This window comes from Cucumis melo, chromosome 9, assembly GCF_025177605.1.
Source record: "Cucumis melo cultivar AY chromosome 9, USDA_Cmelo_AY_1.0, whole genome shotgun sequence".
NCBI classification, from domain to species: domain Eukaryota; kingdom Viridiplantae; phylum Streptophyta; class Magnoliopsida; order Cucurbitales; family Cucurbitaceae; genus Cucumis; species Cucumis melo.
This window is the reverse complement of record NC_066865.1, coordinates 9,812,972-9,833,760: the sequence shown is the minus strand read 5'-3', so window position 1 is coordinate 9,833,760 and position 20,789 is coordinate 9,812,972. Positions and strand designations below refer to the sequence as shown.

The following is a 20,789-nucleotide window of genomic DNA, read 5'->3' as shown; positions in this document are numbered from 1 at the left end:
TAAAAATACCAAATACATTGACAAATAACATAAACAAATTTCCTAGAGGCTAAGCATGCTTTAAAAATAAATATATAGAGAAGAGGAAGAATACGTACGCACGTTGACAACTCTGGATCTGTCAATCACCAAATTGGGGCACCACCACTCGGAAACCTTCCTATTCGTTGAGCTAGAGATCAGTTTGTGGGAACCAAAATTGGAAGGGAATTTTAGTTTTACAGAGAATAATTTTCTTGAGTGAATTTTGTAGAGTACGTAGAAACAATCTTTTCAAAGAAAAACTGAACTCTTCCGTCATTCTCCCTACCTCCTACTTCTTTAGGACGAAGAAGAGTGAGTTGAGAGATTTCTAGGTTACATGGATAACCACCCATATTTTCCATTTAATTAATTTAATTTAAAATCAATAAATTAAGTTAAATTAAATAGTTAATTTAATCCAAACTAATTAAATCATATTTAATTAATATTTCATTTAAATCATATTTAAATAAATATTTTTCATAGTTTTAATTAAATTAATATAATTAAATCAAATTTAATTAAATAAAATTAAACCAAACTATTAATTAATTCTCTAATTTATTAAATTTTAAATTAAATATCTTATATTTAATTTAATCCAAATTTGAATCATATTCAAATATAAATTTCTCTCATAACCTATAGTTTTAATGTGTATTATATACAAATTAAATTAATATTTTAACCTTTCTATTGTTTAATATGAATTTTATTCTCTTATTGATTAATTTTGAATCATATCCAAAATTAAATTTGTATAATAAAGTTAAATTAAAATATAAACTTTATATTATAATGTATCACCATAGTTTACATTAATTCTCAAAATAGATAAATCTACAACCAATATAAATAAATCTCATTACCCTTTACGAGCTAGGAAAAGGACCTAATAGACTTACAAATCAGAAGCTACAACGATATGAGATTAATTGGTTAAACTCATTAACCATATTAATCAATATTCGTTAACTATTAGGTCACTCCACTATAATTAATCAACACTCCACTAAAGACTCACAGCTAAACTCTTCTCATTGTAGATATATTTCTATGTCCATGGATATAGACCAATAATAGTAAGTTAGTCCTTCACATGTGTTCGTAACACCAATTGGGTCAAATTACTGTTTTACCCCTGGGTTACTTTTAGTCCTTAAATACCAGTGCTCTTCTAATAAATCTCTTTATGGTCTAACCACTAAATAGAAACCCCTCTCTTGCCATATAGAAGGTAGGGCTCTTTGTTCAAGTCCCTAGAACACCATTTAAGGGAACACTCATCTACTTAACCTATGTCAGGAAGGAGTAAATTCCATCTAGTGTGATTATGTTCCTAGCTCCCTTCTTTGTCTTTCCCCAAAATGATAAGCATATTGAGTTGGCAATCTGACCACTCTCACCCATAAAAATCAAAGGACAATCTCTCACGAACAGGAGTTCATAATACACTCAGGATTAAGACTAAGGTACCTAGGTCATCCTAATGAAATAGAAACCCAACTAGTTAACAAAGTTACATCTAGTGGTTACTATTACGTGGTCTGGTCTTATCCAAACTCATTGCATATGATACCCTCACTCACATATCACCTGCACGAACATGTTGAATCGTTATGTTTATCCAATACAAAGTGAGTCGTATCCATAGTATTACCAGGATAAGGTACCTAGCCTTATCCCTATACTATAGACCTTTTAAGCTGATCCCGAGCAATATCCCTATATGTCTCTATATATTGTTCAAGACTCATCAAACAACTTAGGATGCTAGTTTATTGGATAGGTTATTAAGAAAAAACTAATAATATAATCAATAACACTTATTAAAATTATAATAATAACAATTTATTAATAATGATCAATAGATTATATTTACTATCTACGAGTTTTATTTTTTAGGACATAAAATCAAACAGCTTTTGCCTCCAACATTAATACCTAGTCACTCATCTTCCCATTTCATTCCTCAAGGCACCATGACACCTTGATTATGATATTAAAATAATGACGCTCTAGCTATGTCATTTTAAACCATAACACCAAAATGTCATTTATAACTAACACTCCTAATAAAGCTCTGTCTTAACTAATGCAACCATGAGTACTTTTAAGAGGCTTTTAGAGATCCTATGGTTCAGGGTTTACACCAAACGATTTGTATCTAATCGATTTAATCACATTATTTATACCTCATTCTATATTAAGGTGAGCAGCCTCTTAGTGTCTCGTTGCCACACACACTTGCATTTTTAATATGTATGTTAAGGAAGAGTTCAGTCACAAGATTGTATTTCTACATTCTCTTCACCACGTGTTTAGTTAAATCCAGGTCAATACTCTTGACAACATTCAATACCTTATTCTTTCTCTCAAATAAAATGATGTATTGATGATAGCATTTAACTGAACAAGATAAATAATACAAACATCTAGATTCTCTAATACTAATTATGTCTTGCATTATATCATGCTTACAAATAACTAATGCTATGGAGAGATAAAGAAACGGGAGAGTGAAAGTGGTAGTCATTTGCATTTATAGATAAAACTTTAGGCTTTTTAGTCATTGGGTTTAGATTACAAATACAAAATAAAAGAAAGTACAAGTGAAAGCATGAAGAAAGGACTCGAGTCGTTGAGCATAATTTCTAATGCTCATTGGCCCCATTTTCTACCTATTACAACTGAGGGTGAGAATGACTCTCAACTATTATCTAAGCTCTCACAAAAAAATATAGAAGTGAGGTAAGGGATGAAGTTGAGTTTGTTCTCCAGATTTTTCGCACTCTCTTTGTTATGAGGAGATAGTCTTATAATTATAGGAAATTAGTAATGACACTTAATATCATATGGGCATCATTAATTCTCTGTTACAGTTGTACGACGCCACAAATGTGGATCACTTAACATCATTTTAAAGCTATTCATCCTTTTCTAACATGCGTGTGCCAACCATTCTTGTCGTCTAGCGATGTGGGCTGCCTAGCATCATTTTGCTTATTGCCTTGTTGTCGCTTATCTCATTGCTTGATGTTTTTCACTTAACTATTCTTATTTCTTTCTCCTAAAAAATCGACATGGAAACCGTGATAAACAAGCGATTTACTCTTTTGACACTTGTAACACACAATCATCTTATTTTATCTATTTTGCTACATGTTCTCTTCCGTTTTCCCGTATTAAGGCTTCATTATTCTATCTAAAATGTCATAATATACAAGTTATCAGAACGCAATTTGAAAGTCACAAAAGGTAAAGTACTTGTTTATCATGGTTTTAATTGTCTTCATAAGATTTTAGTGAAAAGAAGCAGAAACCGAAATGAGAGAGCTATTTGAGGAAGCCAAAGAGAAGATGTGAGGCAATATAAATTGATAGAAGATAAGAACGATTGGTGAGATTGTCAGCCGAAGGATGAAAAGACGTCTTCGTCATTGCATGGCAGAATTTCTTAAGTCAAGGAATTGATGGTGCATCATACTATTTTTTGTCTCATCATCCAACGTCTATAAACACAAGAGCATCTTCTTCATTTCAGGGTGTGCGAAAATTAGGTGAAGGAACTCAACTTCATCCCTAGAAAATTTGTCTCTAATGCTATAATTTTTCTTATGCTTTTCAAACTTTCCAAATGTAATGATAACTTAAAAATGTTATTTTTCTTTTTCTTTTCTTTTTTTTAACTTAAAAATAATGATGGAATGAAAAAAAATGCTCATATCTTTAAATTTAAACTTCCTTTTTACCCTCCTTCATTCTTTTAACCACCCATACAAAACAAATTATGCTTTAAAACTCCATTAATGTAGTTCTAAAATTTTCTTATCACACGAATTAATCTTAAGGAGTATAAAAGTATTCCAACTTGTTTTTCACCATTTAAGAGATATAAAATATATAGATAAAATAAAAGAGAATAGAATGAGGACTTACATTAACCATAAATCTTGCCAAAATAATCTTTGCAAAAAAAAAAACTTCCAAAAATAAACAACAACAACAATAATAATAATACTAAAAGAAATCTTATTGAATGATTGTATCTGCTTTTTGGTTCGTTTAATATATTCCAGCTAATAGTTGTTTTTTATATAATTTTAATTAATTTTCTTTTAAAAAAACATTCGACGATGGAATTTAGGAAATTTGCAAGCCCAATTTTCTAGAACTTTTGAGGTGAGAAAACCAGTTCTTTGGTAGTCCGAGGTCGATATTCAGTATATTTTAATTAAAATCTCAATATGATATTTTATGTTTGCCTAATTTATTATGATGCTTCTTCATTCTTGTTGTACTTATTTAATTTTCTATTAAGCCTGATTTTGTGTTCTATTTTATTTTAAATGTTTTAAAATCTTTCCAATTTAAAATTATCTATGTTTTAAAATAAAGACAATTTTTTAATCATTTAGAAAATTTGTCTCTAGTGTTATAATTTTTCGTATGCTGTTCAAACTTTCCAAATGCAATCCATGATTTCATAAGGTTTTCCATTCAATCTTTTCTTATAACGTCTACCGTTTTCTTCAAACAAAATTCTACGACGGAATCTAAAAAACTTAAGAGTTTTATTTTCTTGGATTCTTGAGGTGAAGGATCATATATACGGGAGTCCAAGTTTTTATCCCAAGAAAAAATGATTTTAATTCATGTTTAAAAAAAACATCTCTCTATTAAAAGTCTATTCCTATGACGGATTTTGAGAAAGTGTACTAATTTTTCACTTTCTTGAAGTGAGAAAATTTTCTTTAATATATAGTCCAATTGGTGAAATGATGTCCATTTATGGTATGAGATAATTAATTCAAATATTAGAGTAATGAGGGTGAAAATAACACATTACTTTTTAAAATAAATTAAAGAATAATATTTTCAATTCAAGATTTGAAATTTTGCAACCGTTTTCTAAATAGGTGTTTTGAGGCGTTAACACCTTCCTCACACACAAATGACTCCCAAATTCAACACTCTAGTTTTTGCAGACCATTTTTTACGATTTTATTTAAAAATTATTTACTTTTTTCAGTGTCCAATCACATCGTAAAAAAGATAGGTGGCGACTTTTTTTTTTGTTATTTTATTTTAAAACTAACCATTTTGAGGATGTTGGCCGCTCCATGTCGTCTCAGACACATGGCAAAAATATTTATAATAGTAAGTATTCTTTTTATTAACTTATTACACTCAATATTTCAAGGGAAGTGACAAGAAACGAATCACACATCTAGAGATGTGATCGGATTGCATGCAATAAAAGTTGCTTTAAAGGTGGTAGAGGATTATCGTTATGATATCACTAAATATTAATTTGTGGATGAAACATGTGAAGGAGGAGTTGATGGGATGACCATTTGGGGGTCGTCGACGATGTTCGACTAAAGGCGAATGTGATGTGGTGGAGGAGGGGGAATAACCATTTGAGGGCCGCCAACATCGGAATCAAGATGATGGTGTGGTGGAGGGGGTGGAATGACCATTTGAGGCCCGCCAACATCAGATTGAGGAAATTTATGTGGTGGAGGTGGTGCGATAACCATTTGAGGGCCATCAACATCAAAATCAAGATGATGATGTGGTGGAGGTGGTGGTATGACCATTTGAGGCCCGCCAACATCGGATTGGGGAAATTTATGTGGTGGAGGTTGTGGGATAACCATTTGAGGGCCACCAACATCAGAATCAAGATGATGATGTGGTGGAGGTGGTGGTATGACCATTTGAGGCTCGCCAACATCGGATTGTGGAAGTTTGTGCGGTGGAGGAGGTGGGATAACCATTTGAGGGCCACCGACATCAGATTGTGGATGTTTGTGCGGTGGAGGTGGTGGGATGACCATTTGAGGGCCACCAATGTCCGAATCAAGATGATGGTGTGGTGGGGGCGGTGGAATGACCATTTGAGACCCGCCGACGTCGGATTGTGGAAATTTGTGAGGTGGAGGTGGTGGAATGACCATTTGTGGGCCACCAATGTCTGAATCAAGATGATGAGGTGGGTGTCGAATGGCTATTTCAAGTCCGCCAATATCCAATTGTGGATGTTTGTGAGGAGGAGGAGGTGAAATAACCATTTGAGGGCCACCGACGTCAGATCGTGGGTCAACATGAAGTAGCACTGTAAATACACAAACAAAGACTCATAACACATACATACTAGATACATATACTTATATATATATATATATACATATACTTGTGTGTGTGTATATATATATATTATATATATATAGGGAAAGATGATATTCTTAAATGCGTACCACGACAATGTGACATTGTAGCTATGGATAAAAGAGACAGAAAGAGAAGATAAATTCTTTGTGTTTTCTCCATCATGGTCACTAGAAAATAGGGAATATAAGATTAATCTTACTTGTGGAAATGGTTCGAAGAAGGGTGGGTTTATATAGATAATTCTGTTGCCAAAACAAGAATTATAGTTTAATTCTAATTGGTAGGTAACTTAATAAAATTAAAATCGATTTAGTTAAACCAAAACAATTTTAATTATCGTCAATTTTAATGGGTAAAACTCAACAATCTTAACTTTCATCCAAAAATATCAAATATGGTTAGAGAATTTAATTCTCTTTTAGTACATTAGAGAAATTAAGTTAGCATCAACAAAAAATAGTTGTCCATGAAAAAAAAATACATATGCTCCATAGTAAACCATAAATCTAGCCAAAATAATTTGTGCATAAAGAAAAAAAACTTCCAATAATAAATAATAATAATAATAATAATAATAATAATAAAAAGAAATCTTATTGAAGGATTGTATCTGCTTTTTGGTTCGTTTAATATATTCCAGCTAATGGTTGTTTTTTTATATTTTTTTAATTAATTTTCATTTAAAAAAAATTCGACGATGAAATCTAAGAAATTTGCAAGCCCAATTTTCTAGAACTTTTGAGGTGAGGAAACCAATTCTTTGGAAGTCCGAGGTCGATATCCAATATATTTTAATTAAAATCTCAATATGTTATTTTATGTTTGCCTAGTTTATTATGATGATTCTTTATTCTTGTTTTACTTATTTAACTTTCTATTAAGCCTGATTTTGTGTTCTATTTTATTTTAAATGTTTTAAAATCTTTCCAATTTAAAATTCGCTATGTTTTAAAATAAAGACTCTTTTTTAATCATTTAGAAAATTTGTCTCTAATGTTATAATTTTTCTTATGCTTTTCAAACTTTCCAAATGCAATCCATAGTTTCATAAGGTTTCCCGATCAATCTTTTCTTATAATTTATACCATTTTCCTTAAAAAAAATCCTACGACGAAATCTAGAAAATTTGGGAGTTTGATTCTCTTGAATTCTTGAGGTGAAGGATCACATATTTGGGTGTCTAAGTTTTTATCCCAAGAAAAAATGATTTTAATTCATGTTTGAAAAAAACGAGAAGGTTATTCCTATGACGGATTTTGAGAAAGTGTACTAATTTTTCACTTTCTTGAGGTGAGAAAATTTTCTTTAATATATAGTCCAATTGGTGGAATGCTCTCCACTTATGTTATGAGATAATTAATTCAAATATTAGAGTAACGAGGGTTAAAATAAGACATTACTTTTTAAAATAAATTAAAGAATAATATTTTCAATCCAAGATTTGAAATTTTGCCACCGTTTTCTAAACGGGTGTTGTGGGGCGCTAACACCTTCCTCACACACAAATGACTCCCGAATTCAACACTCTACTTTTCACAGATCATTTTTTACGATTTTATTTAAAAATTATTTACTTTATTTCAGTGTCCAATCACAACGTAAAATACATTGGTAGCGATCTTTTTTTTGTTATTTTATTTTAAAACTAACCATTTTGAGGATGTTGGCCGCTCCACGTCGTCTCAGACACATGGCAAAAATATTTATAATAGTAAGTATTCTTATTATTAACTTATTATGCTTAATATTTCAAGGGAAGTGACAAGAAATGAATCACACATCTAGAGATGTGATCAGATTGGATGCAATAAAAATTGCTTTAGAGGTGGTAGAGGATTATCGTTATGATATCACTAAATATTAATTTGTGGATGAAACATGTGAAGGAGGCGCTGGGATGACCATTTGGGGGTCGTCGACGATGTTCGACTAAAGGCGAATATGATGGGTGGAGGAGGGGGAATAATCATTTGAGGGCCGTCAACATCGGAATCAAGATGATGGTGTGGTGGAGGGGGTGGAATGACCATTTGAGGCCCGCCAACATCAGATTGAGGAAATTTATGTGGTGGAGGTGGTGGGATAACCATTTGAGGGCCACCAACATCAGAATCAAGATGATGATGTGGTGGAGGTGGTGGTATGACCATTTGAGGCCCGCCAACATCGGATTGTGGTAGTTTGTGCGGTGAAGGAGGTGGGATAACCATTTGAGGGCCTCCGACATCAAATTGTGGATGTTTGTGCGGTGGAGGTGGTGGGATGACCATTTGAGGGCCACCAATGTCTGAATCAAGACGATGGTGTGGTGGAGGGGGTGGAATGACCATTTGAGGCACGCCGACGTCGGATTGTGGAAATTTGTGGGGTGAAGGTGGTGGATTGACCATTTGTGGGCCACCAATGTATGAATCAAGATGATGAGAACGGGGTCGAATGACCATTTCAGGTCTGCCAACATCAAATTGTTGATTTTTGTGAGGAGGAGGAGGTGGGATAACCATTTGAGGGCCACCGACGTCAGATTGTGGGTCAACATGAAGCAGCACTGTAAATACACAAACAAAGACTCATAATACATACATACGAGATACATATACTTATATATATATATTAGGGAAAGATGATATTCTTAAATGCGTACCACGACAATGTGACATTGTAGCTATGGATAAAAGAGATAGAAAGAGAAGATAAATTCTTTGAGTTTTCTCCATCATGGTCACTAGAAAATAGAGAAAAGAAGATTAATCTTACTTGTGGAAATAGTTCGAAGAAGGGTGGGTTTATATAGATAATTTTGTTGCCAAAACAAGAATTATAGTTTAATTCTAATTGGTAGGTAACTTAATAAAATTAAAATCGATATAGTTAAACCAAAACAATTTTAATTATCATCAATTTTAATGGGTAAAACTCAACGATCTTAACTTTCATCCGTAAATATCAAATATGGTTAGAGAATTTAATTCTCTTTTAGTACGTTAGAGAAATTAAGTTAGCATCAACAAAAAATAGTTGTCCATGAAAAAAAAATACATATGCTCCATAGTAAACCATAAATCTAGCCAAAATAATCTTTGCAAAAAGAAAAAAAAAAAACTTCCAATAATAAATAATAATAATAATAAATAAATAAATTTTAAAAAAAAAAGAAATTTTATTGAATGATTGTATGTGTTTTTTGGTTTGTTTAATATATTCTAGCTAATAGTTGTTTTTTATATATATTTTTAATTAAATTTCTTTTAAAAAAAATCCGACGATGGAATCTAAGAAATTTGCAAGCCCAATTTTCTAGAACTTTTGAGGTGAGGAAACCAATTCTTTGGAAGTCCGAGGTCGATATCCAATATATTTTAATTAAATTCTCAATATGTTATTTTATGTTTGCTTAATTTATTATGATTCTTCTTTATTCTTGTTCTACTTATTTAACTTTCTATTAAGCCTGATTTTGTGTTCTATTTTATTTTAAATGTTTTAAAATCTTTTCAATTTAAAATTCTCTATGTTTTAAAATAAAGACTCTTTTTTAATCATTTAGAAAATTTGTCTCTAATGCTATAATTTTTCTTATGCTTTTCAAACTTTCTTGAGGTGAAGGATCATATATTTGGGAGTTCAAGTTTTTATCCCAAGAAAAAATGATTTTAATTCATGTTTTAAAAAAACATCTCTCTATTAAAAGACTATTCCTATGACGGATTTTGAGAAAGTCTACTAATTTTTCACTTTCTTGAGGTGAGAAAAATTTCTTTAATATATAGTCCAATTGGTGGAATGCTCTCCACTTAAGTTATGAGATAATTAATTCAAATATTAGAGTAATGAGGGTTAAAATAAGACATTACTTTTTAAAATAAATTAAAAAATAATATTTTCAATTCATGATTTGTAATTTTGCCACCGTTTTCTAAACGGGTGTTGTGGCGCGCTAACACCTTCCTCACACACAAATAACTCCCGAATTCAACACTCTAGTTTTCGCAGACGATTTTTTACAATTTTATTTAAAAATTATTTACTTTATTTCGTTCATCTTTATGCTTTAGGTGATAGTTTAGAGTCAGAGTTGTACAGAATTCAATTCTCAAATATTTTCCTTAGTTCTGTAATATGGGTAACTGGAGCCAAAGAACATAAAAAATTGTGTTCTATGGCTTGACTCACTTTAATATCTTTTCATTTGTAATAGTTATTTATGTTGTATTGATAGTTTGAACTCCAAGCTGAGAGACCTAACTCTTTTATCATGAATACAATGAAGTTTCTCTTTCATTCTCCAATTTCTTTACTTATCGCATGACTTAGTTCTTTATGATTATAAATGATGCAAAGTAGTGATAGTACTTAGAGAATTTCGATGATCTTATTACTTGTCTTGTTTAGTTAGAGCTTTATTCAACGCCTTATTCCATTCGAGAGAAGGAATGAGGTATTAGGTGTCATTAGTCAAGAGAGAGTCAGTAACTAGGACCTTACTAAACATGTGGTTAAAAGATTGTAGCAATGCAATCGCTTCACAAGATTTCTTCTTGACATACATGTAAAAAACGCGAGTGTGCGTGACAACAAGGTGCCGAAAAACTCTTGCTAATAAAGGATAGATCCTAACTAATTGAACCAAATAGGTTGGATATGAAACAAATATTAATTTTAATATTTGTATCCCAAAAGGCGAGCAAGTACGACGAAAGCTATGAGTGGATGCTCGATATAATTTGAAATTAGTAGATGTTTTATATTGCCTTAAGGAATTATTCACTCTCTTTGTATTGTGTCATGTTATAATGAATGTTCCTTCCTTGTTCTTGCCAAAAGAAGACCGAGTCCAATTGCATACATACTTCATCACCTCCAATTCCCCTTTCACATCACATATTTAGTGTACATAATACTAAAATTAAAAGACAATAGTGTGAATATACTAGTATTGTATAGACACCACATGACATCAACCTATGCGATATAATCAAAGGAAACCAAAATTCTTTGTGTTCGTACCCTGGCTTACCTAGGAAACCTTTCTTTTCGTTTACACTTAGACAAGAGAGAGAAAAACATGTATGAAATAAACATATCTTTAGAACTAAGCAACACATAAAATTAAGTTTGTCCATTTTATCGCATGATCTTAACCTTAGTTGTCTCGCTTAGTCACATAATTGGAGCCTTAATGAAAAATTCACGATAACACGAAAACACACATACACAAAAATGAGCAAGCAGTGGAGACCTAGACTGATTGCCTAGATAAAGTGAATACCTAGTTGATGGTCACCTAGACTTGTCACCTAGACAAAATGCTTGGACGCTAAATGTCTAACTGCAAAACAAAAACTTGTTAGATGAAGGCTAAGTCACGGATAATACTCTCTTTAAGACGTATTGCAACTCTTCTCAGAGTGCAAACAGATCGGTATTGTCACGTCATCCCATGATACAACAGCTAGAAAACTCAATCAAAGTTGTACCAGAATCGATCGAAAAACCAACACATACTCTGAATGACTTTGCTTGAAAAGTAGAAATAGAGAGAGTTTTTTTGTAAGAGAGGTGTTCTCAGATTATTGAAATGAGAGGAGTAGAACACAATAGGAGTGAATTTTGTAATACCTCAACAATCATACAAGCATTAACGTGTTAGATCTGTAACGCCTCAACAGTCCAGTCAAGAATGTAACACTTTAACAGTCATGTCAAAGTGTAACGACTCAACGCCTCAAAATCTCAACGCATTGCTTTACAAACTCAATGCCTCAATTTGACTTGTTACAAACTTGACACCTCAAAGAAAAACTTTAAAATAAATTTTAATAAAAATAAACATTTAGCATTTTTCACCTCACCACGCCACACCTTACCCATCTAATCGAATAGACTGAGACAGCGGCGACACTCGCATGTGTAAAGATATAAAAAAAAAATCAACATTTATCTATTTTTTCACCCTTCTAAAACATGGGCATACCCCTTGGTCCAAACCCACGACATGAGGTAGGGGCATTTAAAGGAACTCCCACTTTGCGTCCTTAGCAATGTGAGAATATCACGTTGGAATAAAATATTAATTTATACTTTTCAAACAATTTTTAATCATCTTCAATCATTATCTACAAAAAGGTATTTGTCGTTCCCTACTGACATAATGAGTGCTTGATAGACAATGTGATTTTGATACATGATGTAATTATTTAAACTTGACGTAGTGAATGCTTGATACAGAAAGGTATCTCCTCCCTCTAAACTTTTGATCATTTTTCCCTTTCTAACTTGTAATCTCTCCCTATTTTTTGTCCAAGCAATCTCTCCCTATTTTGATCCCTTAGACAACCATGTTGATTCTTTTCTGTTTTTAAAAATTAAGCTTATAAACACTCATTCCACTCCTAAAGTGAATTAAAGATGAGATTCTTGTTTTTGGATGTTTATTGCTTAAAGTGTTCTGTTCTTGTTAAGCTTCTCAAATCTTAGTTTTTGGTTGCTATGGTTGGCTCTTGGTTGAGAAACTTAACATTATATTAAATGTTCGACCAAATTTAAAATACGTGTTCCACAAAGATGTTGGTGATGTTTTGGCATTTCCAAACGTAAAGGATGTAGTTGTCACTAATTGTCCAAGGCTGAAAAGTGTTTTTTCTTCAGCTTCCATAACCAAATATATTAAAAATATTGTATGTTTAGAAGTAGACGAACAAAGTGAAATATTCCCCGTGGATGAAGAATCAAAGTTGGGAGATCAGGTATATAATTATATTGTTGTATACATCTTGAATATAACCTACATATGCAAAAAATTTAGGTGCTATATTTAACATTGCGTGCTTTTTAGGTTGTATTGCTCCGAAGCTTGAAAACATCGACAATTTTAGGTGGTATATTTAACCTGTGTGCTTTTTTGATTTATTGTTGGATTGCTCTGCTGCTGTTATGGTATGAAGTTTTTTATTACTATGACTATCCTAACTAAATTTTTATTGTGGTTCGTCAATTTATATCTAATTCGTCCTTAAAATCTTATTTGTATAATCTAGGATTGATTATTTTCATGTCAAAGATTGACCCTCGATAGCATCTTTTAGTTGGCGATGTTTTTTATGGTTTCGTTTCATTAAATTCTTGTAGTAATATTTATGGGAGGGACCAAGCACTTTAGTAAATGTTTTTTTTTTTTTTCTTCATTTCCAATGGTTTATTTATTTATTACTTTAGATCCCAAGGTTCGGAATATTCAAATTAGTCTATGCTTTTAGCTAGAGTATGTAATTCATTTCCTTTATGTGTTTTTTAATGGTCCCATATTAAATTCTCAATCTAACTTATCTTATTTATTTGCTTGTTTTATGTATTCTTGTCGATTGACGTTGGTTGGAGACGTGTAAGTGACAAGTTTGTTTCATCATAAACTCACAATTACCACTCTCAGAGGCCATTGTTATCTTCCATGTAAGTTTCGTATATAGGGTTTTCTCATTTTGTTATTGGCCTGCTACTTGAGTTTTGCTTTCAACGTTTCCTACCATCATTAAGATATTGATCTATGTTACTTATCCAATGTTTTAGTTTCTGAAAACATCATATCCAAGTAAGTTAATTATCTCCAAGCTTCATGGTTGCCATTCCTACAAGTAGAACTAGCTACTACAAGATCCAACAAAGAAGCATGTTGAAAGGAAGAAAGCAAGCAAGTGGTTGTAATTTCCGTGAGATTGACTACAAAAAATATGGTTGACTGCTTGTTTATTAGTATATGTTCATTTTAGTGCTATCGGGGATATGGAGTTACAGCTCTCTAAGCATGCGACTAAACTAGGCGACTTAGTTAAGGCCATGCAATAAAAGGGGTAAACTTTATCTTATGCATTGCTTAATTCTACAAATGTGTCATTTACATACAAGTTTTTCTCTCTCTTGCCCAAGTGTAAGCGAAAAGAGAGGTTTCTTGAGTAATTCGTTTTATTATAATGCGTAAATTGATGTCTTGTGATGTCTATACAGTATTGTTATATTCATACTTTTACTATTATTTACACTAAATGTGTGATATGAAAGGGGGAATGAAGATGGTAAATTTGTATGCATTTGAACTCAATCTGTATTTGGCAAGAATAATGAAGGAAAGTTCAGTATAATACGACGTGGTACAAAGAGTGTAAATAGTTCCTTAAGGCGCAATCTAAAGCGCCTGACTAATTCCAAATTAAGGCAAGGATCCTTTTAGAGCTTTCGCCATACTTGCTAGCCTCTGGGGATGCAAATACTTGAAATTACCATGTGATTTATATATAATCTGCTTAGTCGTATTAGTTGCAATCCATCCCATATTAAGGCAAGCAGCCTCTTAGCGCCTTATTGCTATTCATACTCGCATTTCTAATATGTATGTTAAGAAGGAATCCAATGAAGAGATTGTATATTACTACAATCCTTTCCCTGCCTGTTTAATGAGGTCTTAGTTACTAACTGATCTCTCGAGTAGTAACGCCCAGTGCCTCATTCGTTCTCCCGAATGGAATGAGACGTTGAATGAAGCTCTAACTAAACAAGACAAGTAATAAGAACATCCAAAATTTATCAAAACTACTACTACTTTGTGTTTTTCATAATTATAAATAACTCAAGCATATGAAAAGTAAAGAGATCACGGAAGAATGAAAGTGAAAGCTGGTATTCATATTGTAAACTTTAGACCTCTCGACCATGGGATTTCAAAGTATCAATACAATATGTATAACTATTACAAATGGAAAGAAAGTAGAATGAGTCTAGCCATAAAACACAATTTCTTGAGTTTTTTGGCTTCATATATGCCTATTATAGAAATGAGGTGATGAGATTTGGATTCTTTTCAACTCTTACTCTAAGCTCTCACCTAAAGCAATGACAAGAAAGGTAGGATGAAGCTAAGTTCTTTCACCAAGGTTTCACACCCTTTCAAATGAAGGAGATGCTTTTGTATATATAGGTGTTGGAATGATGGGACATCATATGGTCTAATGCGCTATTAATTCTCTGTCTTTTGAAGTACCTCCATGTGGAATTGAAGACGTCTTTTCATCCTTTGGCTGACAATATCACCAACCATTATTGTCTTCTAGCGATTCATATAACCTAGCATCTTTTCTTTGGTTGCTCGGGTGGTTGATGCAAGCATTGGCTGCCTGAAATGGCTCCTTTATTTTGCCTTTGTGCTTCATGTTGTTAAAATCCTACGTTAAGACAATAAAACCATGATGAACGGGCTTTTTACCTTTTGTGACTTGTATATTGCATTTATCCCATTTCAACCTATTTTGTTATGGGCTATGCCTCTTTATATCATAATTATGCTCCATTATACTACTTAAAAGGTGACAATAACTTGTATTTTTACAAGTTATCATTGACCTAATTTCCTTTAACCTCAAACATTCAAGGCGAGATGAGCATAAGTTTATATTTCATAGAGGTTATTGGGTTGGTTTTAAGGCACGCGGCACAACCATGGCACAGTCGAGCAGCAAGGATGTGCTCAGGATGCACGCATAACCATACACGCAGAGGTTAGCGTGCAACGATGGACGCGCATAGCCCAATGCGCGTAAGACACACAATAGTGGTGCATACTGAGCATGCGGCCAGGATGCACACGACTCTTCATTGTGAGGTTAGCACGCGGCAAAGTGCGCCAAGCGCAGCCACCATGTCAATGAACGTGTAACAATATCTAGCTAGTGCATTTCAGATCAAGAAGGCCTTGAAGGAATTCCCAAACCAAGGATCAATCTAAGTACAGTGAGTGACATTTTGATTCAAAGAGTTATTTATTAAACATGATTTCAAGCACAAGTAATATCTAGTTAGTGATAAAAATGATTTCTATAATGTTTTATAAAGCATTGTTTCCAAGTTATTGTTCAAGACATGTTTTATAATAAATGGTTAAGTTAATGCTTTCTATTGTGTTTACAAAAGCTAAGTATTTATAAATTGATTTCTCAAGCTATGATATGATTGATTGATATGATGACGGATTATGAATGAAAAAGAAATGTTTCAAGGTTTTCAATGTGGTTAATTCCAATATTGATGGTAAGGTTAACAAGCCTATTTTTAACTATGGGCTATCAGGAAAGGTATATTCTTATGGCTTAAAGGAGGAGTACAGTGAAAACTATTTCCTATTGACTGTTCCTTCTTAGGACGAAAAGGTTTAATACTACCTGTGGCTATGGATCATGTCTTCCAAAAGCTATGCAAATGTTCTCAAAAGTTCAATGTGTTTTAGTATCATGTTATAAATGTTTATTGCTAATTGTTATTTGAACTACAGTTTATGTTAAACTATTTATAAAAACTTGTTTTATAAAACTATCGCTCACTAAGTCTTTTAACTTACTCTTTCAAAATGTTTTCCCTATTTTCAAGTAAAAATTGTGAATCCCTAAGTGCTAGACTTACTACTGCCAGATGAATCAGTTTCCAATCACGAAAGGAAATTTTATTACGAAGTATTAACATGTTTATGAAAATTATGCTTCTTATGCCTTGTATGTCTTTCAATTAAAACTTGATATTTATAAAAGTTATTTCCAAACACTACAAAAAATCGAAGATCTGTCGACGCCGAAACAGGCGTCGTAAATAGAACCTTTTCGCAAAATCGTGAAGAAGGCGTCGACAGTGTGAAACTTTGGTGACGTCGCACAAACAATGTCAATAGAAGGTGAGGCTTCCACGACGTCGAGTGAGGAGGCGTTGCGAAAATATTTAATTTAAATAATAATATAAACTTTTTGCGACGCCATGCATGTACACATCGAATTTGCTCAAATAACTGTCTATTTTGCATGCAAGACGTCGTGGAAGTCAACCTTTTGCGAACGTTGCCTTGACTATGTTAACAAAGGTTGAACATTTAAAAAATTACGATAACCATATCATGACGCTAGATTGCATGGTATCGTGAGAGGTCGAATTTCTGCGGATGTGGGGTAGGTAACGTCGCGATATATGTAAAGTTTTGACTACTTTTGACAAGGTTCTTAGGATGCCATAAGTGACTGCGTCGTAGTTCTTGGAGAATTGATGACACCGTAAGTGATAGCGTCATGAGTGGGGTGTTCTCCTAACGTTTTTGGAATGCGCCAAGAGATCCCCTTTCATTTTAGCTGTGAATCCCAGAAGCATGTTGTAAATCCTAGAAGCATGCGAAGAAAAGAGAAAAGAGAAAGAAAGAGAGGAGAGGAAGGTCTGTCGCACCGTCGTCTGTTGCCACCGTCCACCACTTTCTTGTATGCCACCCTTCAATCCTCATGTCATCTTCTCTACTAGTAAAAATAGTGTATTTTATTCTTTTTTAAAAAATATATATATATATATTAGCTTGTATGTATAAATTGTATATTGTATATTGTATAAATTTTGTATGTGTGTGTTAGGGAATAATGTATATTCTAGTTTGTATAAATATTGTATGTGTATGTTAGGGAATAATGTATATTGTAGAATGTATAAACTTTTGTAGATTGAATAAGTAAATATCTTTGTAATTTAAATTGTAAATTAAAATTGTTAGAGTTTTTTAGTTATAATGTATATTTAATTGCTTAAGAACCAAATTATACGTGTGAATGAAATTTTAACAATTGTAAAATGTTAGGGAATCATTATTATTTAAATTGTGATAATAATGATTGAAATTGTGATATTGATGAAATTTTAAATTTATGATATTGATGAAATTAAAGAATTTGAAACTTTTTATTGATGTGATGTGGCTATTTTGCAGTTATGGTAGCTTGTAGTTTATTATTTGTGAACATGAGTTATTTGTTAGAAGTAAGTGTACGTTTATTTAGTTAGAATTATAGTTGCCCTTAGTGCAAGATAATTACATATATTTATGTTCTAGGTTTTTAACAATGGACAAGAGTTAGATGAACATTAGGAATAAGTTAACGATTGAGTATAGAGAGGGAGTTTTCAAATTCTTAGACGTTGCAAAGTATCACGTTGATAAGTACGAACATATAAGGTGTCCATGCAAGAGATGTATGAACTCGAATTGAGATTCATTATGAGGTGTGGAAAAACATTTATTAACCATTGGAATGTATCCCTCCTACACATAATGGGTGTATCGTGGAGAGCCAGTGAACTTGTATAGAGATATAGAAAGATTTAATAAAGAAACTAATAGTAACCTTTTCCAAGATGGAACTAGCAGTGACCTCTTCCATATTGAAGGAACCAGTAGTAATCCGTTTTCTGAAGATAATGAAATGTTGGGAATGCTGCATGATTTACAAGCTCCAATCGAATACAATAAAGAAACAGCAGAGGAAGGTTTAAAGAATGGCATGTCGTTTAATAGTGGTGTAGAAGAAGAGACAACGAATATATTTCAACATTTTTTAAACCAAGCTTGTGGTGAGCTATACCCCAGCTATTCGAAATTTTCATCCCTCAACTTTTTGGTTACGTTGATGCACGTCAAGGTTCTTAACGGTTGGAGTAACAAGTCATTTGACATGTTATTATAATTATTAAAACGTGCATTTTCAATGTGTAGTACTACTATCTCTAGTTCTTTCTATGAAAATGAGAGCTGCATGACTTGGACTTGAGGTACGAGCCTATTCATGCATGTAACTATGATTGTGTGTTGTATTGGAAGGAGTTCGTCGATTTGGCATATTGTCCAACTTGTGGTGAGCCTCGATATAAGGCTAGTCTTATCAAAGGAAAAAAAATCTTGCACAACGTATTGTGGCACTTTCCATTCATACCGAGATTACAAAGATTATTTATATCGCAAGAGGGCTCGTCTGAAATAAGATGACATCAGGATAAACGAGTCGAAATGGATGACGTGTTGAGACATCCAGTTGATGCAGAGGGATGGAAGCATTTTGATTCTGAATTTTCTGAGTTTGTTTCAGATCAACGGAACGTTCGTTTGGGATTAGCTTCTGATAGGTTCAATTCTTTTGAACATATGGGTACCGTCTACAATATGTGGCCTGCGGTGTTAATTCCTTACAATTTTTCACCTTGGAAGTGCATGAAGGAGTCCAACTTCTTCATGTCATTGCTAACACCTGGTCCAAGATCTCCCGTAGGAAAATTGATGCTTACCTTTAATCCTTGATTGAGGAACTGAAACAGTTATTGAGTCTTGGTGTTCATACGTATGATTCTCTTACCTATCAGCTTCTTCAGTTGTACGCAACTTTGTAATGGACTATTAATGACTTTTCGATGTATGGCGACTTATCCGAATGAAGTACGAAAGGGTATCAGACATGTTCCATATGCATGATAGATAAATTGTCATTTGGGATAAAAGAAAAAATAGCTTTCATGAAACATCGATGCTGCCTTCTTGATAATCATGTTTGGCGTAGAAGTAAGTTACATTATAGAAGTGTAAAGCGTAGGCCTCCTCGGTTGTTCTGAATGGGCCCGATATCTTGGAACAAGTAGATTCCCTTGAGTTTCCAGTGATGAGTAAACATCTATCCATCACTGAAAGATAAGAAAAAGAAAGAGAGCTCTCAACTGGACAAAAAGATGTATCTTCTTTCGATATGCATTACTAGCCAAGTCTACTAATACGTCATAAATTGGATGTAATGCATATTAAAAAGAACATTTGTGATAACTTGGTAGGTACACTATTGAACATTAAAGGGAAAACAAAGGATACTATGATGATTGGACCTTCAGGATTTGAAAATAAGAAAAGATTTACACATGATAGAAATCGGAATAGATTAGTGAAGCCCCATGCAAGTTTCTTGATGGGTTTGTTTCTAATATTTTGCAATGTGTGAATGAGAGATAGAAAAATATCAAGTCTTAAGACTCACGACTGTCACGTTTTGCTTCATTGGCTTCTACTTATTGATATTCGAGCACACTTACCAAAACATGTGTATACCATTGTTACTGAGCTTTGTAGTTTTTTCTACAACCTGTGTGCGAGGATGATAAGAGTAAGTGATTTGGACTGGTTGCAAGCAGATATGATTATTATAATTTGCAAACTGGAAAGAATATTTTCACTTGCTTTTTTCAGCGTAATGGTACATCTTGCTGTTCACTTACAGTATGAAGCAAAGGTCACTGGTACGATTAATTACAGTTGGATGTATCCCATTGAGAGAAGCCTACGCACGTTGAAGCAATATGTCTGAAACAAAGCATATCTCAAAGGACCCATTACTGAAGCATATGTCATCAATGAACTAAGTACCTTATGTTTGAGTATGTAAGTAGGATTGAAACTCGGTTTTCCCGGGATAAACGAAATGATGATAGCATTCCCAACGATGAGGTAGCTGGTGAGTTTGAGAAGATACGATCATTAGGCGCGACAAGTTCAAGATCTTTATCACAATAAGAGAAGCGTCAGATCCATTGATACATTCTCGAATAATGTAGATGAAATTGCAGAGTACTACAAGTACGTACTTCTAACTTTAAATATTTAATGAGTGCTTTAAGTTTTGTTAAGTTATAGTCGTCACAAGCTCCCAACTATGAACTTTAGGAAACACTTGAAGTTGATACGTCGTCAAACAAACAACACCTATCGAGTT

General features: G+C 33.0%; 2 protein-coding genes across 2 annotated transcripts; both read right to left on the bottom strand.

Annotated features, from left to right (window-relative positions):
* Positions 1-5,387: 5,387 nt before the first annotated feature.
* Positions 5,388-6,388, bottom strand: LOC127150820 (protein TRACHEARY ELEMENT DIFFERENTIATION-RELATED 7A-like). The gene is made up of 2 exons (XM_051089496.1): positions 6,288-6,388; positions 5,388-6,145 (listed from the first exon to the last, which is right to left on the bottom strand). The coding sequence occupies exons 1-2, from the start codon at positions 6,361-6,363 to the stop codon at positions 5,406-5,408; spliced, it is 816 nt and encodes a 271-aa protein (XP_050945453.1). The 5' UTR covers positions 6,364-6,388; the 3' UTR covers positions 5,388-5,405.
* Positions 6,389-7,967: 1,579 nt separating this feature from the next.
* Positions 7,968-8,940, bottom strand: LOC127150819 (protein TRACHEARY ELEMENT DIFFERENTIATION-RELATED 7A-like). The gene is made up of 2 exons (XM_051089495.1): positions 8,846-8,940; positions 7,968-8,749 (listed from the first exon to the last, which is right to left on the bottom strand). Exons 1-2 carry the CDS (start codon positions 8,919-8,921, stop codon positions 8,055-8,057), a joined length of 771 nt encoding a protein of 256 aa, XP_050945452.1. The 5' UTR covers positions 8,922-8,940; the 3' UTR covers positions 7,968-8,054.
* Between the last annotated feature and the right edge of the window lie 11,849 nt (positions 8,941-20,789).